The 24,179-nt window shown below is 36.6% G+C and overlaps 1 protein-coding gene across 5 annotated transcripts in view; it reads left to right on the forward strand.

Moving 5' to 3' along the window:
• The window catches only part of TTC17 (tetratricopeptide repeat domain 17), a 157,619-nt gene that overhangs the window by 32,048 nt on the left and 101,392 nt on the right, over positions 1-24,179 (forward strand). For 3 of the 5 annotated variants that reach the window (XM_065881707.1, XM_065881706.1, XM_065881708.1), the window contains 7 exons: positions 8,208-8,377; positions 9,500-9,611; positions 9,845-9,976; positions 20,481-20,590; positions 21,168-21,312; positions 21,754-21,893; positions 23,336-23,496. In XM_065881707.1, the coding sequence (XP_065737779.1) occupies positions 8,208-8,377; positions 9,500-9,611; positions 9,845-9,976; positions 20,481-20,590; positions 21,168-21,312; positions 21,754-21,893; positions 23,336-23,496 (970 nt within the window). The remainder of the gene's footprint in view (positions 1-8,207; positions 8,378-9,499; positions 9,612-9,844; positions 9,977-20,480; positions 20,591-21,167; positions 21,313-21,753; positions 21,894-23,335; positions 23,497-24,179) is intronic. The other 2 variants (XM_065881709.1, XM_065881710.1) reach the window with 2 other exon arrangements.

Here is a 24,179-nt window from a genome sequence, read left to right on the forward strand (position 1 = left end):
CTTCCCTCTGGAAGGCTCAGATGACGCTTCTCATGTTACATTGACCAAAGGAAGTCATATTGGTCACATTGGGGTCTAGCAGAACAGTGATGTAGAATTCTCTTGTAAGGAGGGGCACAAATTTGTTAAATAGTAATACAGTCTACCCCAATAATTATAACAGGATAACATTTCATACCCATGAGATTGACATAAATTTAAAAGTAGGACACAGAGGGCAGACAGCAGAAGCAAGAAGAATTACAGTCCTGCAGCCTGTGGAACAAAAACCACATTCACAAAAAGATGGACAAGATGAAAAGGCAGAGGGCTGTGTACCAGATGAAGGAACAAGATAAAACCCCAGAAAAACAACTAAAAGAGGTGGAGATAGGCAAACTTCTAGAAAAAGAATTCAGAATAATGATAGTGAAGATGACCCAGGACCTTGGGAAAAGAATGGAGGCAAAGCGAGAAGATGCAAGAAATGTTTAACAAAGACCTAGAAAAATTAAAGAACAAACAGACATAGATGAAAAATACAATAACTGAAACGAATACTACATTAGAAGAATCAATAGCAGAATAACTGAGGCAGAAGAACGGATAAGTGACCTGGAAGACAAAATGTTCACTGCTGTGGAACAGAATAAAGAAAAAAGAATGAAAAGAAAAGCAGACAGCCTAAGAGACCTCTGGGACAACATTAAACGCAACAACATGCACATTATAGTGGTGCCAGAAGGAGAAGAGAGGGAGAAAGGACCAGAGAAAATATTTGAAGAGATTACAGTCGAAAACTTCCCTAACATGGGAAAGGAAATAGCCACCCAAGTGCAGGAAGCGCAGCGAATTCCATACAGGATAAACCCAAGGAGAAACACGCTGAGACACATAGTAATCAAATTGGCAAAAATTAAAGACAAAGAAAAATTATTGAAAGCAGCAAGGCAAAAACGACAAATAACATACAAGGGAACTCCCATAAGATTAACAGCTGATTTCTCAGCAGAAAGTCTACAAGCCAGAAGGGAGTGGCACAATATACTTAAAGTGATGAAAGGGAAGAAACTACAACCAAGATTACCTAGCGAGGATCTCATTCATATTCGATGGAGAAATCAGAAGCTTTACAGACAAGCAAAAGCTAAGACAGTTCAGCACCACCAAACCAGCTCTACAACAAATGCTAAAGGAACTTCTCTAAGTGGGAAACACAAGAGAAGAAAAGGACCTCCAAAAAAACGGAAACAATTAAGAAAATGGTCATAGGAACAGACATATTGATAATTACCTTAAACGTGAAAGGATTAAATGCTCCAACCAAAAGACACAGGCTTGCTGAATGGATACAAAATAAGACCCGTATATATGCTGTCTATAAGAGACCCACTTCAGACCTAGGGACACATACAGACTGAAAGTGAGTGGATGGAAAAAGATATTCTATGCACATGGAAATCAAAAGAAAGCTGGAGTAGCAATACTCATATCAGGTAAAGTAGACTTTAAAATAATGTTACAAGAGATAAGGAAGGGTACTACATAATGATCAAGGGATCAATCTAAGAACATATTACAATTATAAATATATATGCACCCAACATAGGACCACCTCAATACATCAGGCAACTCCTAAAAGCTATAAAAGAGGAAATCGACAGTAACACAATAATAGTGGAGGACTTTAACACCTCACTTACACCAACGGACAGATCATCCAAAATGAAAATAAATAAAGAAACAGAAGCTTTAAATGACACAATAGACCAGATAGATTTAATTGGTATTTATAGGACATTCCATCCAAAAACAGCAGATTACACTTTCTTCTCAAGTACGCATGGAACATTCTCCAGGATAGATCACATCTTCAGGCACAAATCAAGCCTCAGTAAATTTAAGAAAATTGAAATCATACCACGCATCTTTTCTGACCACAACGCTATGAGATTAGAAATCAACATGGAAAAAAATAGAAAACCCACAGAGGCTAAACAATATGTTACTAAATAACCAAGAGATCACTGAAGAAATCAAAGAGGAAATCAAAAAATACCTAGAGACAAATGGCAATGAAAACAAGATGATCCAAAACCTAGAGGATGCAGCAAAAGCAGTTCTAAGAGGGAAGTTTAAAGCTACACAATCCTACCTCAAGAAACAAGAAAAATCTCAAGTAAACAATCTAACCTTACACCTAAAGGAACTAGAGAAAGAGGAACAAACAACCCCCAAAGTTAGCAGAAGGAAAGAAATCATATAGATCAGAGCATAAATAAATGAAACAGAAACAAAACACTAGCAAAGATCAATAAAACTAAACGCTGGTTCTTTGAGAAGATAAACAAAATTGATAAACCATTAGCCAGATTCGTCAAGAAAAAGAGGGAGAGGACTCAAATCAATAAAATTAGAAAAATAAAGGAAAAGTTAAAACACACACCACAGAAATACAAAGCATCCTAAGAGACTACTAAAGCAACTCTATGCCAATAAAATGGACAACCTGAAAGAAATGGACAAATTCTTAGAAAGGTATAACCTTCCAAGACTGAACCAGGAAGAAATAGAAAAAAATCACAAGTAATGATATTGAAATCACAAGTAATGAAATTGAAACTGTGATTAAAAATCTTCTAACAAACAAAAATCCAGGACCAGATGGCTTCACAGGTGAATTCTGTCAAACATTTAGACAAGAGCTAACACCCATCCTTCTAAAACTCTTCCAAAAAATTGCAGAGGAAGGAACACTCCCAAACTCATTCTATGAGGCCACCATCACCCTGATACCAAAACCAGACAAAGATACTACAAAAAAAGAGAATTACAGACCAATATCACTGATGAATATAGAGGCAAAAATCCTCAACAAAATACTAGCAAACAGAATCCAAGAACACATTAAAAGGATCATACACCATGATCAAGTGGGATTTATCCCAGGGATGCAAGGATTCTTCAATATATGCAAATCAATCAATGTGATATACCATATTAACAAATTGAAGAATAAGAACCATATGATCATCTCAGTAGACACAGAAAAAGCTTTTGACAAAATTCAACACCCATTTATGATAAAAACTCTCCAGAAAGTGCACACAGAGGGAACCTACTTCAACATAATGAAGGCCATAGATGACAAACCCACAGGAAACATCATTCTCAATGGTGAAAAACTGAAAGCATTTCCTCTAAGATCAGGAACAAGACAAGGATGTCCATTTTCACCACAATTATTCAGCATAGTCATGGAAGTCCTAGCCACGGCAATCAGACAAGAAAAAGAAATAAATGGAATACAAATTGGAAAAGAATAAATAAAAGTGTCACTGTTTGCAGATGACATGATACTATACATAGAGAATCCTAAAGATGCCACCAGAAAGCTACTAGAGCTAATCAATGAATTTGGTAAAGTTGCAGGATACAAAATTAATGCACAGAAATCTCTTGCATTCCTATACACTAATGATGAAAAATCTGAAAGAGAAATTAAGGAAATGCTCCCATTTACCATTGCAACAAAGAGAATAAAATACCGATGAATAAACCTACCTAGGGAGACAAAAGACCTCTATGCAGAAAACTGTAAGACACTCATGAAAGAAATTAAAGATGATACCAACTGATGGAGAGATATATCATGTTCTTGGATTGGAAGAATCAATACTGTGAAAATGACTATACTACCCAAAGCAACCTACAGATTCAATGCAATCCCTATCAAATTACCAATGGCATTTTTTATGGAACTAGAACAAATCATCTTAAAATTTGTATGGAGACACAAAAAACCCCGAAGAGCCAAAGCAGTCTTGAGGGAAAATAATGGAGCTGGAGGAATCAGCCTCCCTGACTTCAGACTATATTACAAAGCTACAGTAATCAAGACAATTTGGTGTTGGCAAAAAACGGAAACATAGATCAATGGAACAAGATAGAAAGCCCAGAGATAAACCCACGCACCTATGGTCAACTAATCTATGACAAAGGAGGCAAAGACATACAATGGAGAAAAGACAGTCTCTTCAATAAGTGGTTTTGGGATAACTGGACAGCTACAAGTAAAAGAATGAAATTAGAATACTCCCTAACACCATACAAAAAAATAAACTCAAAATGCATTCGATACCTAAGTGTAAGACCAGACACTATAAAACTCTTAGAGGTAAACATAGGAAGAACACTCTTTGACAGAAATCACAGCAAGATCTTTATTGATCCACCTCCTTGATTAATGGAAATAAAAACCAAAATAAACCAATGGGACCTAATGAAACTTCAAAGCTTTTGCACAGGAAAGGAAACCATAAGCAAGACGAAAAGAGAACCCTCAGAACGGGAGAAAATATTTGCAAACGAATTAACGGACAAAGGATTAATCTCCAAAATAGATAAACTGCTCATGCAGCTCAATATTAAAAAAACTAACAACCCAATCCAAAAATGCGCAGAAGACCTAAATAGACATTTCTTCAAAGAAGACATACAGATGGCCAAGAAGCACATGAAAAGCTGCTCAACATCACTAATAGAGAAATGCGAATCAAAACTACAAGGAGGTATCACCTCACACCAGTTAGAATGGGCATCATCAGAAAATCTACAAAGTACAAATGCTGGAGGGGGTGTGGAGAAAAGGGAACCCTCTTGTACTGTTGGTGGGAATGTAAATTGATACGGCCACTATGGAGAACAGTATGGAGCTTCTTTAAAAAAGTAAAAATAGGATTACCATATGATCCAGCAATCCCACTACTGGGCACATACCCAGAGAAAACCATAATTCAAAAAGACACATGTACTCCAGTGTTCCTTGCGCACTATTTACAATAGCCAGGTCATGGAAGCAACCTAAATGCCCATCGACAGACGAATGGATAAAGAAGTTGTGGTACATATACACAGTGGAATATTACTCAGCCATAAAAAGGAACGGAAGTGAGTCATTTGTTGAGACGTGGATGGATCTAGAGACTGTCATACAGAGTGAAGTAAGTCAGAAAGAGAAAAATATTGTATATTAACGCATGTATGTGGAACCTAGAAAAATGGTACAGATGAACCAGTTTGCAGGGCAGAAGTTGAGACACAGATGTAGAGAACAACGTGTGGACACCAAGGGGTGAAAACCGCAGGTAGGTGGCGGTGGTGGTGTGCTGAATTGGGCAATTGGGATTGACATGTATACACTGATATGTATAAAATTGATGACTAATAAGAACTTGCTCATAAATCACAGCAAGATCCTTTCTGACCCACCTCCTAGAGTAATGGAAATAAAAACAAAAATAAACAAATGGGACCTAATGAAACTTCAAAGCTTTTGCACAGCAAAGGAAACCATAAACAAGACCAAAAGAAAACCCTCAGAATGGGAGAAAATATTTGCAAATGAAGCAACTGACAAAGGATTAATCTCCAAAATTTACAAGCAGCTCATGCAGCTCAATAACAAAAAAACAAACAACCCAATCCAAAAATGGGCAGAAGACCTAAATAGACATTTCTCCAAAGAAGATATACAGAAAGCCAACAAACACATGAAAGAATGCTCAACATCATTAATCATTAGAGAAATGCAAATCAAAACTACAATGAGATATCATCTCACACCAGTCAGAATGGCCATCATCAAAAAATCTAGAAACAATAAATGCTGGAGAGGGTGTGGAGAAAAGGGAACCCTCTTGCACTGCTGGTGGGAATGTGAATTGGTTCAGCCACTATGGAGGACAGTATGGAGGTTCCTTAAAAAACTACAAATAGAATTACCATATGACCCAGCAATCCCACTGCTGGGCATATACCCTGAGAAAACCAAAATTCAAAAAGAGTCATGTACCAAAATGTTCATTGCAGCTCTATTTACAATAGCCCGGAGATGGAATCAACCTAAGTGCCCATCATCGGATGAATGGATAAAGATGTGGCACATATATACAATGGAATATTACTCAGCCTTAAAAAGAAATGAAATTGAGCTATTTGTAATGAGATGGATAGACCTAGAGTCTATCATACAGAGTGAAGTAAGTCAGAAAGAGAAAGACAAATACCGTATGCTAACACATATATATGGAATTTAAGAAAAAAAATGTCATGAAGAACCTAGGGGTAAGACAGGAATAAAGACGCAGACCTGGGCTTCCCTGGTGGCGCAGTGGTTGAGAGTCTGCCTGCCGATGCAGGGGACGCGAGTTCGTGCCCCGGTCCGGGAGGATCCCACATGCTGCGTAGCGGCTGGGCCCGTGAGCCGTGGCCGTTGAGCCTGCGCGTCTGGAGCCTGTGCTCCGCAACGGGAGAGGCCACAACAGTGAGAGGCCCGCGTACTGCAAAAAAAAAAAAAAAAAAAAAAAAGACGCAGACCTACTGGAGAATGGACTTGAGGATATGGGGAGGGGGAAGGGTGAGCTTTGACAGGGTGAGAGAGAGTCATGGACATATACACACTAACAAATGTAGTAAGGTAGATAGCTAGTGGGAAGCAGCTGCAAGGCACAGGGATATTAGCTCGGTGCTTTGTGACAGCCTGGAGGGGTGGGATAGGGAGAGTGGGAGGGAGGGAGACGCAAGAGGGAAGACATATGGGAACATATGTATATGTATAACTGATTCACTTGGTTATAAAGCAGAAACTAACATACCATTGTAAAGCAATTATACACCAATTAAGATGTTAAAAAAAAAACTTGCTGTCTAAAAAAAATTAAAAATATTTTTTAAAAAAGTAGGACAAAACCAAATGTTGGTAAGTTCATGGGGAGATGGATATTATCCTAATCTGTTGGTAGAATTCTAGTTTTTATAACCACTTTGAAGAGCAGATTGACGGTGACTAAATAAACTGAAAATGTATCCCATACAGCCCCGTATTTTTCTCCTACTGGAGCTCTTACACAATGACAGTTTTATAAGAATACCATAGCACATTTAATACCAAAAAATATTTAAAAAGAAGCAACCTAATGGTTTACAGGAAAATAAATACTTTTTTTTTTTTTTTTTCTTTGAGGTATGCAGGCCTCTCACTGTTGTGGCCTCTCCTGTTGCGGAGCACAGGCTCCGGACGTGCAGGCTCAGCAGCCATGGCTCACGGGACTAGCCGCTCCGCGGCATGTGGGATCCTCCTGTACCGGGGCATGAACCCGTGTCCCCTGCATCGGCAGGCGGACTCTCAACCACTGTACCCCCAGGGAAGCCCCAAATAAATACATTTTTATACATCCAGTAGAATGAAAAATTTAGAGCTTTACCGACCAATGTAAATAAATGTCAAAAACATAATATTAAGTTAAAAAAAAAAGAAAGTTGTAGAATTATACATACAGTATGATAGTATTTATATAAAATTTCAAAATTTGCAAAGCAATGCTGTATGTTGATTTTGGAGATATAGCTGTAAATATATATATAAAGTAATATTTTAAGAAAAGTAGGGCAATATAGTAATATTTTATAAAAATATACATGAAAATGATGCATAAAACACTCAGGATAGTGGTAGCTTTTGTTCTTTTATTTATTTATTTATTCTCTTGGCTGCACCGCACAGCTTGTGGTATCTTAGTTCCCCAACCAGGGATTGGACCCAGGCCATGGAAGTGAAAGCTCCAAGTCCTAACCACTGGACCACGAGGGCATTCCCAGGATAGTGGTAACTTTTGGAAGTGAGAGAGGGATCTCAAAGGCAGTTAAGAGGGGCTTCAACTATTTTGTTTTTCTTGTAGAAAAATCTGGAGTATGGCCAAATGTTAAGATAGATAGGGTGGTGGAAACATGGCTGTTAACTTAATTCCTCTGTATGTTTGGAAAAAAAATGTCAGTGGCAGGAATTCCCCTGGAACACTAGTTACTTCAGGTAGCACTGTCAATGCGCTAGCTGTCTTCAAGGACTGAAATATGATGTGTTTGGATAATTCAAGGTACTTCTAATTGCTGAGCTATTCTGTGCCAGTTAAGTTGATAGATGTAGCTTTATAGATAGTCAGAGACCATATCATAAGGCACTCATGTGCCAGTATCATAAATGTCATGTTCTGTTACTTTCTGTATATGGACACCTGTTTCGAGAAGCTTATTTATGTCAACTAACGTAACCCAGGGCATATTTTGATTTCTCTGACTTGTTCAACACATTAAATTCTTCTTTCTCTTACATGGTATCTAGGTTGAAATATTAGAAAAATCCTTTTGTGTTCTTATTTTCTTCTCAACAGAAGCAGTTAGTTGCTCAAAAAATTCATATAGAAGAGAATGAGGACAGAGATACAGGACTGGAACAGAGACATAATAAAGAGGATCCAGACTGCATCAAAGCCAAGGTACCCTTAGGGGACCTAGATCTGTATGATGGCACATACATAACTTTGGAGAGCAAAGATATCAGGTAAAGAAATTCTCTTTCTAAAAATAAAGTACGTCTTCCTGAACAGACCTTACTCGAATCAATTAGAAATTATTTCTTTAATGAGAAAAAGCTTCAATCACTGTTTATTGAAATTTGAAAGTTCAAAATGTGTAGTATGTACAGAATTCTTACAAATCAATTAAAAGTATTTAATACCACAGTAGAAAATTGAACAATTTATGATAAAAAAATGTAAATGGCCAATAAACACGTGGAAAAAATATTTCTCAGTAATGATCAGATAAGTGCATACTAAGACATATTTTTCTTCTCTCAAATTGAAAAAAATGTTTAAAAATCAATAACTGGTAAAAATGTAGAAAGACTATATAGAAGTGTAAACTGGTTTAACATTTCTAGAAAGAGTTAAGCAGTGTTATATTAGCTTTTGAAAAGTCCACAGTCTTTTTCTAAAATTAATTTGTTTGTTTTTGGCTGCGTTGGGTCTTCATTGCTGTGCGTGGGCTTTCTCTAGTTGCGGCGAGCGGGGGCTACTCTTCATTGCAGTGCGCGGGCTTCTTGTTGTGGAGCACAGGCTCTAGGCATGCGGGCTTCAGTAGTTGTGGCTCACAAGTTCTAGAGCACAGGCTCAGTAGTTGTGGCGCACAGGCTTAGTTGCTCCGCGGCATGTGGGATCTTCCTGGACCAGGGCTCGAACCCATGTCCTCTGCACTGGCAGGCAGATTCTTAACCACTGTGCCACCGGGGAAGTCCAGAGTCCACAGTCTTAACGGTTTGTGACTTACCTACTTTCTCCCTAACCATTTTTTTTTTTTTAATTTATTTGACTGCTCTGGGTCTTAGTTGTGGCACACGGGATCTTTGTTCCAGCGTGCAGGATCTTTTAGTTGTGGCATGCATGTGGGATCTTGTTCCCTGACCAGGGATCGAACCCCGGGCCCTCCCTAACTCTTGATATAACTCCTTTAAGTTGAGCTCTCAGAAAATTTTGCTCTAACAATAGCTCTATGAAAAAAGTATGCATGTTGACTAATATTGGTTGTAAAGTGAGATGCTTTGAGAATATGATTTAATTAGGGAAAAATTGGACATATCTTCACTTTTCATTCATTCATTACTTCTTGCCTCTTGATATTTTAGCCCTGAAGATTATATAGACACAGAATCTCCTGTCCCTCCAGACCCTGAGCAGCCTGATTGTACTAAAATTCTAGAACTTCCATATAGTATACATGCTTTTCAGCACTTGCGAGTAAGTAGAGAAATTTGGGGGGTTTTGTTTGTTTTCATTTTTTTCTTTAATCTCTTGCTTATACATACTCTTTTTCTTTCTTCTCTTCTTCCAAACAGCTTTATAATTTAACAAACATCTCCTATTTCTTAAAATTCCTTCAAATTAAATGCCATAAGATACCAAATTACTTGTGATTTCTATTGTGTTATAATCTCCTTTTTCTGTTTTTTTCTATTTTTTCTTCTCTTCAGGGTGTACAAGAGAGAGTTAATCTTTCTGCACCTCTACTACCTAAAGAAGATCCAATCTTCACATATCTATCTAAACGGTTAGGAAGGAGTATAGATGACATAGGTCACCTCATTCATGAAGGCCTACAGAAGGTAAGTCGTAAATGACTTAAAGAGCCCGGAGGCCCTGTGTGAACAGAAGATATTTTTCTCTCAGAAAATACCTACCTAGCTTGTTTTTGTCTAGAGAGTGATTTTAAACCATGATTACAGTAATATAAACTGTATAGTTCAAAGTTAGAGAGAAGCATTGATAATCCAGTCCCCTTTACCAGGACAAGATGCTGAAAAGTTTTATTTAAACTAATTCACGAAAAAACAAATTATAAACTAATATAAGCAACAGGGCTTATAAGCTAGATTATATATTTTGAGTGTGAAAGAACATTAACATTAGTGTCTTTGATATATGTCTACACACAGGAAATAACATAGATTATCACTGTTCTCTGAACAGGTAAAAGAATCACCACTAACAATAAAATCTTCATGTAATTTTAAGGGAACATCTACTTTAAAACAATGAAATGGGGAATTATATAACAGGACCCAAGAATTTAAAGGTATCATTCAGGATAACATATGGGAATTTAGAAAATAGTTTTTGCTCTTCTCTGTGCCTAAGGAGATTTGTAAAATGCAGGCTAGTTTCTAAGCACTATTATAGTGGTACTAAGTAAAACCTGTAATTGTAACATTTATATACAGTTTACTCAAATATATATTTATATGTTTATTCAAATGCATTATATATTATAGGATTATTTTTGTAGCTAAGTTACCTTCTTCATATTGTTTTTCTGAAGGTAATGTAAAATATTGCATCCCCAGAATTGATAAGTAATAAGGAAAAACTGGCCTGGGATTTAAGATGTCGTTCAGAGAATTGTTAGTTGAAAGTAGATCATCGTGGTAAATGCTCTATAGAAAATTAAAGTAGAGGGTAATTGAGTGGCTTCTTTAGGTTGAGCAGTTGGGGTTATCCTCTCTGGAAAGATGAAATTTAAGCTGATACTTGAATGACAAGAAGGAACCGAAAGTCAAAGATCAAGGAAGAACATTCTAGGCTGAAGAATGAACAAAGGCCCTGAAGCCTTAATGAGCTTGGTAGTATATTAGTTAGCTCAGGCTGCCGTCACAAAATACCACAGACTGTGTGACTTAAACAACAGAAATCTATTTGTCACAGTCTGGAGGCTGGAAAGTCCAAGATCATGTTGCTGGCTGATTTGGTTCCTGGTGAGTGTGTCCTCACATGGCTTCTTCTCAGTGTGTACATGGGGAGGGAGGGAGGGAGAGATAGAGAGATAAATCTTCCTCTTATAAGGGGACTGGCCCTATTGGATTTTTTTTTTTCCTATTGGATTTTTAACCTTTATCACCTCTTCAGGTGATATCACCTATCACCCTATCTTCACATATAGTCACATTGAGGGTTAGGGCGTCCATATATGAATGGTTAGAGACACATTCAGTATATAACAAGTGTTATGTAATTAAATTCAGGTCAGTATGGCTGGAGCTTGGTGAGCAAAAGGGAGGATGATAGGGAATGAAGCCAAAGAAGTAGGCCAGGGCCAGGCTATGTGGGGCTCTGAAAGCCAAAGTTAGGACTTTGAATTTTAGTACAAGTGTGCTGAGAAGCTGGAGCAGAAGAGTAACATAATTTAATTAGTACTTTTTAAGGTACACTCTCAAACTTATATGGAGAAAGAACTAAAGGAGGCCAAAATTCGAAATAGACCATTAGAAGGCTAGTGCAGTAACTCAAGAGAGAGATGAAGATGGTTTGGACTAGAAGGATTGGTAGTGGAAATGGAGGAAGTTAAACTATTTCAGGAAATGTTTAGAAGTTTAGAAGCTGATTAATTAGATATGGGGAATGAGAGAAAAAGAGGAATCAAGGGTAATTCCTTAATTTTTGGCTTGAGCAACTTGGAGGAGCAGGGTTGGGGTGAGAGAAGATGAGATAGAGTTCTATTTTGGTCAAGTTAAATCTGAAATACCTATATGAGTCTGGAATTCCAGTAGAGGTCAGAGCTGGGTATGTAGATAGAGAATAATTGTTAAGTAGGGAGTATTTGTAGCCGTGGGATTACATATGGTCATCTGGAGAAGAGTAGAGTTTGAGAAGAAGTCCTGGGTCCTCCTACATTATCTATCAAGCAGAGGGTGAAGGACCAGCAGAAAAGATCCAAAGGATGTCCAGAAGGATGTGATATCCTAAGAGCCAAGGGAAAAAATGTGTTCAAAAGAGAGAGAATAATTAATAGTGACATTTGAACATTTATAGATTAGAGTGGAGATTTTATGAGAAATCTTTTTTTATTTTGAATTTTATTTTATTTATACAGCAGGTTCTTATTAGTTATCTATTTTATACGTATTAGTGTATACATGTCAATCCCAATCTCCCAATTCATCACACCACCACCCCCACCGCCACTTTCCCCCCTTGGTGTACATATGTTTGTTCTCTACGTCTGTGTCTCTGTTTCAGCCCTGCAAACCGGTTCACGTGTACCATTTTTCTAGGTGCCACATATATGCGTTAATTAATATGTGATACTTGTTTTTCTCTTTCTTACGTCACTCTATATGACAGTCTCTAGATCCATCCACGTCTCTACAAATGACCCAATTTCGTTCATTTTATGGCTGAGTAATATTCCATTGTATATATGTACCACATCTTCTTTATCCATTCATCTGTTGATGGGCATTTAGGTTGCTTCTGTGAACTGATTACTGTAAATAGTGCTGCAGTGAACATTGGGGTGCATGTATCTTTTTGTTTTTTATCTGTGAAATATATTAAAACTTTGCTGATGACAGTTGGAAATCAAAACATTAAGACGTTTAACATAATAAAATGGCTGTGTTTGTGCAGATTTTTTTAAAGTTATCTAAACCAATAAGAGAGAAAAATTGAAAAGTAGTGAATATAATACAAATCAAACATCAATTGAAAATAGGAGTCAGTGTGTTAAAAAAAATTAACAGATTGGTCAGGTATAAAGGAGGTCATCTTAAATTTCTAATTCTGTTAAAGTATGTACACCATAGCTGAGGTAGGGTGATGGACAATATGACCTCTTGAAGCCCTTTACAATCTTTCTTTTTTTTTAAACTTAATTTTATTTTTTTATACAGCAGATCCTTATTAGTCATCAATTTTATACACATCAGTGTATACATGTCAATCCCAATCACCCAGTTCATCACACCCCCACCCCCGCCACTGCTTTCCCCCCTGGGTGTCCATATGTTTGTTCTTCACATCTGTGTTTCAGTTTCTGCCCTGCAAACCGGTTCATCTGTACCATTTTTCTAGGTTCCACATATATGCGTTAATATATGATATTTGTTTTTCTCTTTCTGACTTACTTCACTCTGTATGATAGTCTCTAGATCCATCCACGTCTCTAGGGATGACCCAATTACGTTCCTTTTTATGGCTGAGTAATATTCCATTGTATATATGTACCACAATTTCTTTATGCATTCATCTGTCGATGGGCATTTAGCTTGCTTCCATGACCTGGCTATTGTAAATAGTGCTGCAAGGAACATTGGGTTGCATGTGTCTTTTTTAATTATAGTTTTCTCTGGGTATATGCCCAGTAGTGGGATCGCTGGATCATATGGTAATTCTATTTTTAGTTTTTTAAGGAACCTCCATACTGTTCTCCCAGTGGCTGTATCAATTTACATTGCCACCAACAGTGCAAGAGGGTTCCCTTTTCTCTGCACCCTCTCCAGCATTTGTTGTTTGTAGATTTTCTGATGATGCCCATTCTAACTGGTGTGAGGTGATACCTCATTGTAGTTTTCATATGCATTTCTCTAATAATTAGTGATGTTGAGCAGCTTTTCATGTGCTTCTCGGCCATCTGTATGTCTTCTTTGGAGAAATGTCTATTTAGGTCTTCTGCCCATTTTTGGATTGGGTTGTTTGTTTTTTTAATATCGAGCTGCATGAGCTGTTTATATATTTTGGAGCTTAATCCTTTGTCCGTTGATTCGTTTGCAAATATTTTCTCCCATTCTGAGGGTTGTCTTTTCGTCTTGTTTGTAGCTTCCTTTGCTTTGCAAAAGCTTTGAAGTTTCGTTAGGTCCCATTTGTTTATTTTTGTTTTTATTTCCATTACTCTAGGAGGTGGATCAAAAAAGATCTTGCTGTGATTTATGTCAAAGAGTGTTCTTCCTATGTTTTCCTCTAAGAGTTTTATAGTGTCTGGTCTTACATTTAGGTCTCTAATCCATTTTGAGTTTATCTTTGTGTATGGTGTTAGGGAGTGTTCTAATTTCATTCCTTTACATGTAGCTGTCCAGTTTTCCCAGCACCACTTACCGAAGAGACTGTCTTTTCTCCATTGTGTATCCTTGCCTCCTTTGTCATAGATTAGTTGACCATAGGTGTATGGGTTTATCTCTGGGCATTCTATCCTGTTCCATTGATCTATATTTCTAATTTTGTACCAGTACCATATTATCTTGATTACTGTAACCTTGTAGTATTGTCTCTAGTCAGAGAGTCTGATTCCTCCAGCTCCATTTTTTTCCCTCAAGACTGCTTTGGCTATTCAGGGTCTTTTGTTCCTCCATACAAATTTTAAGAGTTTTTTTTTCTAGTTCTGTAAAAAATACCACTGGTATTTGATAGGGATTGCATTGAATCTGTAGGTTGCTTTGGGTAGTATAGTCATATTCACAATATTGAGTCTTCCAATTCAAGACCATGGTATATCTCTCCATCTGTTTGTGTCATCGTTGATTTCTTTCATCAGTGTCTTATAGTTTTCTGAGTACAGTTCTTTTACCTCCTTAGGTAGGTTTAGTCCTGGGTATTTTATTCTTTTTCTTGCAGTGGTGATTGGAATTGTTTCCTTAATTCCTCTTTCTGATCTTTTGTTGTTAGTGTATAGGAATGCAAGAGATTTCTGTGCATTAATTATGTATCCTGCAAATTTACCAAGTTCATTGATTAGCTCTAGTAGTTTTCTGGTGGCATCTTTTGGATTCTCTATGTATAGTATCATGTCATCTGCAAACAATGACAGTTTTACTTCATTCCCAATTTGTATTCCATTTATTTCTTTTTCTTCTCTGATTGCCATGGCTAGGACTTCCAAAACTATGTTGAATAATAGTGGCGAGAGTGGACATCCATGTCTTGTTCCTGAGCTTAGAGGAAATGCTTTCAGTTTTTCACCATTGAGAATGATGTTTGCTGTGGGTTTGTCGTATATGGCCTTTATTATGTTGAGGTAGGTTCCCTTTGTGCCCACTTTCTGGAGAGTTTTTATGATAAATGGGTGCTGAATTTTGTCATAAGCTTTTTCTGCATCTATTAATATGATCATATGGTTCTTGTTCTTCAATTTGTTAATATAGTGTATCACATTGATTGATTTGCATATATTGAAGAATCCTTGCATCCCTGGGATAAATCCCACTTGATCATGGTGTATGATGCTTTTAATGTGTTGTTGGATTCTGTTTGCTAGTATTTTGTTGAGGATTTTTGCATCTATATTCATCAGTGATATTGGTCTGTAAGTTTCTTTTTTGGTAGTATCTCTGTCTGATTTTGGTATCAGGGTGATGGTGGCCTCATAGAATGTGTTTGGGAGTGTCCCTTCCTCTGCAATTTTTTGGAAGAGTTTGAGAAGGATGGGTGTTAGCTATTCTCTAAATGTTTCATAGAATTCACCTGTGAAGCCATCTGGTCCTGGTCTTTTGTTTGTTGGAAGATTTTTAATCACAGTTTCAATTTCATTACTTGTGACTGGTCTCTTCATATTTTCTGTTTCTTCCTGGTTCAGTCTTGGAAGGTTATACCTTTCTAAGAATTTGTCCATTTCTTCCAGGTTGTCCATTTTATTGGCATAGAGTTGCTTGTAGTAGTCTCTTAGGATGGTTTGCATTTCTGTGGTGTCTGTTGTAACTTCTCTTTTATCATTTCTAATTTTATTGATTTGAGTCCTCTCCCGATTTTTCTTGATGAGTCTGGGTAATGGCTTATCAATTTTGTTTATCTTCTGAAAGAACCAGCTTTTAGTTTTATTGATCTTTGCTATTGTTTCCTTTGTTTCTATTTCATTTATTTCTGCTCTGATCTTTATGATTTCTTTCCTTCTACTAGCTTTTGGTTTTGTTTGTTCTTCTTTCTCTAGTTCCTTTGGGTGTAAGGTTAGATTTTTTGTTTGAGATTTTTCTTGTTTCTTGAGGTAGGCTTGTATAGCTATAAACTTCCCTCTTAGAACTGCTTTTGCTGCATCCCATAGATTTTGGATCTTCGTGCTTTCATTGTCACTTGTCTTTAGGTGTTTTTTGGTTTCCTCTTTGATTTCTTCAGTGATCTCTTGGTTATTTAGTAACGTATTGTTTAGCTTCCATTTGTTTGTGTTTTTTACGTTTTTTTCCCCTGTAACTGATTTCTAATCTCATAGCGTTGTTGTCAGAAAAGATGCTTGATATGATTTCAATTTTCTTAAATTTACCGAGGCTTGATTTGTGACCCAAGATGTGATCTATCCTGGAGAATGTTCCATGTGCACTTGAGAAGAAAGTGTAATCTGCTGTTTTTGGATGGAAAGTCCTGTAAATATCAATTAAATATATCTGTTCCATTGTGTCATTTAAAGCTTGTGTTTCCTTATTAATTTTTTGTCTGGTTGATCTGTCCATTGGTGTAAGTGAGGTTTTAAAATCCCCCACTATTATTGTGTTACTGTCAATTTCCTTTTTTATAGCTGTTAGCAGTTGCCTTATGTATTGAGGTGCTACCGTGTTGGGTGCATATATATTTATAATTGTTGTATCTTCTTCTTGGATTGATCCCTTGATCTTATGTAGTGTCCTTCCTTGTCTCTTGTGACAATCTTTTTTTTAAAGTCTCTTTTACCTGATATGAGTATTGCTACTCCAGCTTTCTTTTGATTTCCATTTGCATGGAATATCTTTTTCTATCCCCTCACTTTCAGTCTGTATGTGTCCCTAGGTCTGACATGGGTCTCTTGTAGACAGTGTATATATGGGTCTTGTTTTTGTATCCATTAAGCGAGCCTGTGTCTTTTGATTGGAGCATTTAATCCATTCACGTTTAAGGTAATTATCAATATGATTGTTCCTGTTACCATTTTCTTAATTGTTATGGGTTTGTTTTTGTATGTCCTTTTCTTCTCTTGTGTTTCCCACCTAGAGAAGTTCCTTTAGCGTTTGTTGTTGAGCTGGTTTGTTGGTGTTGAATTCTCGTAGCTTCTCCTTGTCTGTAGAGCTTTTCATTTCTCCGTTGAATCTGAATGAGATCCTTGCTGGGGAGAGTAACCTTGGTTTTAGGTTCTTCCCTTTCATCACTTTAAATAAGTAATGGCACTCCCTTCTGGCTTGTAGAGTTTCTCCTGAGAAATCAGCTGTTAACCTTACAGGAGTTCCTTTGTATGTTATTTGTCATTTTTCCCTTGTGGCTTTCAATAATTTTTCTTTGTCTTTAAATTTTGTTAGTTTGATTACTGTGTGTCCCGGTGTGTTTTTCCTTGGGTTTAACCTGTCTGGGGCTCTCTGTGCTTCCTGGACTTGGGTGTCTATTTCTTTTTCCATGTTAGGGAAGTTTTCAACTATAATCTCTTCAGATATTTTCTCGGTTCTTTCTCTCTTCTCCTTCTGAGACCCCTATAATGCGAGTTGTTGCGTTTAATGTTGTCCCAGAGGTCTCTTAGGCTCTCTTCATTTCTTTTCATTCTTTTTTCTTTATTCTGTTCCGCAGCAGTGAATTCCACCATTCTGTCTTCCAGGTCACTCCTCCGTTCTTCTGCCTCAGTTATTCTGCTATTGATATCTTCTAGTGTATTTTTCATTTCAGTTATTGTATTGTTCATTTCTGTTTGTTTGTTCTTTAATTCTTCTAGGTGTTTCTTCTTTAATTCTTGTAGTCTTCGTTAAAAATTTCTTGCATCTTCTCGATCTTTGCCTCCATTCTTTTTAGAGATCCTCGATCATTTTCACTATCATTATTCTGAATTCTTTTTCTGGAAGGTTGCCTATCTCCACTTCATTTAGTTTTTTTTCTATGGTTTTATCTTGTTCCTTCATCTGGTACAAAGTCCTCTGTCTTTTCATTCTGTCTATCCTTCTGTGAATGTGGTTTTCCTTCCACAGGCTACAGAATTGTAGTTCTTCTTGCTTCTGCTGTCTGCCCTCTCTTTAAATTAATCTAGGGACTTCCCTGGTGGTGCAGTACTTAAGAATCCACCTTCCAAGGCAGGGGACACAGGTTTGATCCCTTGTCCAGGGGCAAGAAATCTTATAGATTTTTATTTAAAGATTTATTTTTCTCTTTGAATATACTATGATAAGTAGAGTATTCTGCTTATGATGATGCTTTTAGTAGTTCATGTAGAATTTTTAATTTTTATATATGTATTTTTAAAAATAAAATTACTTATTTATTTATTTATTTTGGCTGTGTTGGGTCTTCGTTGCTGCGCGTGCGCTTTCTCTAGTTGCGGCGAGTGGGAGCTACTCTTCAGTGCAGCGCCTGGGCTTCTTATTGCAGTGGCTTCTCTTTGTTGTGGAACACAGGCTCTAGGCACGCAGGCTTCAGTAGTTGTAGCTTGCAGGCTCTAGAGTGCATGCTCAGTTGTTGTGGCACACGGGCTTAGTTGCTCTGAAGCATGTGGGATCTTCCCAGACCACGGGTCAAACCCGTGCCCCCTGCATTGGCAGGTGGATCATGTAGAATTTTTAATTGATCTTTTTGTCCCAATTCACAATATAAGGTTTAAAAATAAGAGATTAAAAATCATTTGTTGATTTAAAGGAAAACTTTCTCAAAAGGCTACTAAAAAGGCGACTGAAGCCTAAATCATAAGTCAAGTGTGAAAGAATACAGTATTCCGTAACCAGCTACACTTAGTGCTAAAATCTTTCTTTGCAGCACTCAAGAATCATATTTTTTCCTTGAATATAGAATACTTAAGGATGATTAGTAAAGAATTATACTAGTTTTAATCTTTTTTCTTAATATTTATTTATTTGGTTGTGCCAGGTCTTAGTTGCAGCAGGTGGGCTCCTTAGTTGCGGCCCCAGGGCTCCTTAGTTGTGACTCCAGGGCTTCTTAATTGTGGCATACAAAGTCTTAGTTGCGGCATGCATGTGGGATCTAGTTCCCTGACCAGGGATCGAACCCAGACCCCCTGCATTGGGACCTCAGTGTCTTATCTGCTGCACCACCAGGGAATCCCATACTAGTTTTAGTCTTAAAGATAACTTTTTAAAATAAAATAATTGGTCCTTGTAAAAAAAAAAAAAAAAAAAGACTATATAAAAATGTAAAAGGAAATTAAAAATTATAATTTAAAAAGTCAGAGATAATTGCTGTTTTATATATTTTTGGAGTTTTATTTTTACATATCTGTATAGTTAAAACTTTATTCTCATAGGATAATTTTTTTTAGTGAAATTTTGGGATGAAAGGATAATCACATTTTTAAGGCTTTTCAAATACATATTGTCAAATTGTCCCCCAGCGATGCTGTACTAACCTAATATTTCTACACTTAATATCGGAAGTTAGTATACACTGTAGCCAATAGTGAATACTGGCATTCTTTCTAACCTTTGCCAATTTTTAAAAGGAAAACTTGTAGCTCTTTATTTCCTTTGTTGTTGTTGTTAAGTTTTATATCTTTTCGCCTGCTAAGTAGTCATTGTTTCATATTTTTGAATTGTCCATGTTTTTGGCCCTTGTTCTTTTGGTTTCTCTGTTTAGATTTTTTATGAGGTAGCTACACATTAAGTGTTGGCTGTCATATGTTTTTCCCATTTTATCTTAAACTTTATGACTTTTTTTCCATGCTGAATTTGATATTTCTTTCTTGGGTTTAAACTTACATTGAGTTTTTGACATGATTCAGTTTAGTCTTATGACCTCTATGTGGTTGAAATTTAGTATATGTTAGGGGACAAAAAATCCAAGCCACAAAAGAAGAAAACCTATCTGAACTTCTGTTTAATTTGACTAAATAATGCACTTATCACTACATACCAAAGACTTACCTTTTAGCAGTGTAAAGGTCTGAATTAGTTTCTGAACACACACGAGGAAATGACAAAAGTTTACCTTTCACAAAAGCATAAGCCTTTCATTTGTTTACATACATACCTTCATTCAGATGTTAAATAAATAGGAAACTTTGCAATATGTTAATTTCAGGAATTTCATGTTAGAACAACTAGCATTTCTAAGTAGGTTAGATCCTGACTTCTAAAGTCCTGAAACAGGGCCCAAGTTGTGACCACTTGGTGGGATTTTTTGGCTTTACTTCCCCTTTGGAAGATAGCCTGGGGTTGGACAGTCCCCCTGTTTAGATCACACCTTAATACACCTGATCAACTAATGATCAGAATGCTGTCTTGACAGGGATAGTTTATTTGTACTTTGTCCTCTGCTTTGTCGCTACTGTAATAAGTCTTGATTTTCTTCATCAGTTTCAGACCAGACAGAGTGTAAAGGTGCTCATTTTGAACATTCTGAATTGAAGAAACTATCTTGAGTTATATTTGGTTGTCATTTTATTTGTTTAATTTCTAGAACTCTTCCTCGTGGGTACTATATAACATGGCTTCATTTTACTGGAGAATAAAGAATGAGCCGTATCAAGTAGTGGAATGTGCCATGCGAGCCCTTCACTTCTCATCCAGGTAGGATTCCTCCTCTTCTGGACCTCCTGATTTTCCATGTAACTCAGGACTGTTAAAATACATAAAAAACAAGAAGAGGAAGCATTGTGTTGTACTTGCATTCTCCTCCCTCCCTGTTGCAATTAGTCCCATCACAAAAATGTTAGATGTCGAAGAGTTCAAAGTGATGATGGCATAACATACTTCTGATTTCTGTTAAGGAAAAATATATAATGTAGATGCCCTCTGATTCACTTGAGACTTGAAACTAGGGAAATTGGTTGGAGGAACTATCAGAAATTAAATTATTCTTAAAGCAAATATAAGCCCTAAATACATTTTAAAAGCATAAACTCTCTGCCAGACCTTATTTTTGTGGCAAAATTTATAGTTATCAGATTGAGTAAGCACCGTCAATTATGTACAATTAAACATTAGGATTTTCTTAAATTGTTTTCCCCATCTGTAAGTAAACTCAAAGTTATTTTCCTAAGCTCAATAACTTTGAATGTAATTTGCCCTTGTCAGGTAGTTATAGGCAATTGTGGAGCACATGCTTCTTTCCTGACATCTAATTACATCTTCCCTTCTCTTTTAGGCACAATAAAGACATTGCCCTGGTCAACTTGGCGAATGTTCTGCACAGAGCACACTTCTCTGCTGATGCTGCTGTCGTGGTCCACGCAGCTCTGGACGACAGTGACTTCTTCACTAGCTATTACACTTTAGGAAATATATATGCAGTAAATACAACTTTTTTTTACATGAACCAATCCAGTTGCTGTTTTCTTTCTTTCTTTCTTTTCTTCCAATAAAAAATACCCTTTTCCCTTCTTTTGGTCCAAACAAGGGGATAGAAAGGAAGAAATTAAGGGAAAAAAACTTCATAGCAATAATGAATCATAAGTGTTTTAGCCTCTTCACAAAAAAGAAAATAATCAAATTGATACGAATATTATTTTCCTTTAGCATACTCTTCTTAAAATAGCAGTACTTCCAGTTGAACCGTCCTGTATAGCATTGCTTCATGTTATGGAGATTTGACTACTGATCGAAATAATATTCACTGTATGAGATTTAGTGTGATCTCCTAAATCATAAGGGGATTTGGACGGATACAACCAGGCTAACCATTTCCCCCCCTTTGTTTGTGTATGTGTGTGTGTTTGTTTTTGTCTCTTCAGATGCTTGGGGAGTATAACCACTCAGTGCTCTGTTATGACCATGCTTTACAGGCTAAACCTGGGTTTGAGCAAGCTATAAAGAGGAAGCATGCTGTCCTGTGTCAGCAAAAACTCGAGCAGAAACTGGAAGCTCAACATAGGTAACTAGGAGAAAAAATTACTGAAGCACCAACACTGTAGAACCTTAGGTTAGACTTGTGTAGGGTGATATCAGTGTTAATTTGTTCATTAGAATTAAGAAAAACACCTTTTCACTAATGCTAGTCCTGTCCTTTTTCTCCAATCAGGAGGTTTAGCACAAGTCAGTGGTTGTATAAAGGATTCCAGGAACTAGAGAATATTTACAGTAAATGCCGTCATCTAAATCTTAACAATATTGATAATCAGTTACTTGTATGAAGTCAGATGGAGGAGGGGGTGCTGCCAGATGCTCAGTAATTCTGTTGATTACATTTTTATTTCCATAGAATACACTGTCAGTAAAATCACTTGCTCATGCTACATTTGAGCTTTCTCTTCTTTGACTTCTAAGGTTGGGCTATTGTTATGTTGGTTAAGTGATGTTGAGAGAGATTATTTGGCCCACATTTTAATCAGATTTGTGTAAGTTGTACAGTAATGGAATTCTGTTGTACTTGATCCTTGTCGTATACTTAAAAAATAGCCTGTATTTAATTCTGTAAATAATAGGGCCAGTAAAGGAACTTGACATAACTCAGAAGTGAATTGTTCATCTCTTATAGAATTAGCCTTAATGTTTTGAGTGTACTTTGATTATTATAGAATTAAGTGGGGATTTGGATTTCATTAAACTTTTGCCTATTTTACAATCTGTTTAAAAGCCTAATGTAGTAAAAAGGAAAGAGTGACAGCTTGTTTATGCCTGGCTTTGTTATACCTGATCAGAACTTGCCCTGGCTGAGTTTCTTCCAATATTATGCTCTTCTTATACAATCTATGCAGCTATTAAACCTCCATATGTTAACAGTATAATAGGCAATAAGATTTTTGTGACTAAATATAATCAAGCAGCTGATTTATTGATACCAGGTGGTAGGGAATATTCCTTTATAAGCAGTTTCTGTGGGTTTTTTTCCCAAAATCTGTAAACCAAGAAGCTACAGTGCAAGAGCAAGGCATTGTGGCCTCTTCTCTTAACCTTGTCTTTAGGTAGAATCAAAGGAAAAGGTGAAAAGGAAGATTCTAGAAAGGCTTTGAATGTCCATGGAACTGACAATCTTTGTGGAGGGAAATAGACTTGTTAAATGTATAAAGCTTTATAGTAGTATTTATTGCTATGTATCTTTTCTGGCACCTGAAGAGTCTAATACACTTTTTAATGTCATTAATTGTTGTGTTTATGGGAAGAATTTCACATCCATCTTTTTTCCCCCGAATTTTAATAAAACAATAGTATTTATTTAGCCCCATTGTTCTTGAACTTGTGATACAATGATTGTATGTTAAAAGTCAAAATCTAGCAATTTTTGCTGAGAACCAGAAAATCTATATATTTAAGTGGGTTTAAAAATCCATAATTTTAAAGCTCTGTAACCTTTTCCTGTTATTAAAAAATGTTAAGATCCCTCCAGCGAACACTGAATGAGTTGAAAGAATATCAAAAGCAACATGACCACTACCTGAGACAGCAGGAGATCCTAGAAAAACATAAGCTGATTCAGGAAGAGCAAATCTTAAGAAATATCATCCATGAGACACAGATGGCAAAAGAGGCACAATTAGGTAAGTACTGATTCCAAGTAATTGAAGACAGGTTAGGAAATTCACTTCCAGTGTGCTTTACTTTCATAACTTCCATGTAGCCATAAAGCAGTATAAAATTGTGCTTATGACTTCTCTCAGTCTTAAAATGAAATCGTTACTACGGGTATACCAGCAGGCCTGAGGAGCTGGTTTGATCCTTCTAACTTTTTTTTAATAAAAAAAACCCCAAAATTTTAAACTAAAAACCAAATTTTAAAGTAAAAACCAAATCTTTTGTATCCTAAGAGTCTTAACAGTTTGTTTGTCCTCTATGGCCTACATTGATGCTTCTCTAACTTTGGTATGCATATCAATCTCTTGTTAAAATGGAGATTCTGATTCAGTAGGTATGGGTTGGGGCCTGAGATTCTGTTATTCTAACAAGCTCCTATTTGATGCCTGTTGTTGCTAGTCTGAAAACACACTGTAACATGGCCCTACACCAATTTAACGCAAGCTAGACACACCCTAGAATCAAAACATCCACACTTTTCAGCCAACAGTGGCAATAAGGCTAAATGTTCTCCTCTTTTTTTTTGCCCCATTAAAAACAAATGTTTTATTTTAGAAGTAAGATTTTAGACTAGACTTTGTCTCAGATAGGAAAGTAATCAATGGAATACTTTCGGGGGTTCTGAAATCCTCCCCAAAATTATACACAG

Source organism: Phocoena phocoena, chromosome 8, assembly GCF_963924675.1.
Source record: "Phocoena phocoena chromosome 8, mPhoPho1.1, whole genome shotgun sequence".
Taxonomy (NCBI): Eukaryota; Metazoa; Chordata; class Mammalia; order Artiodactyla; family Phocoenidae; genus Phocoena; species Phocoena phocoena.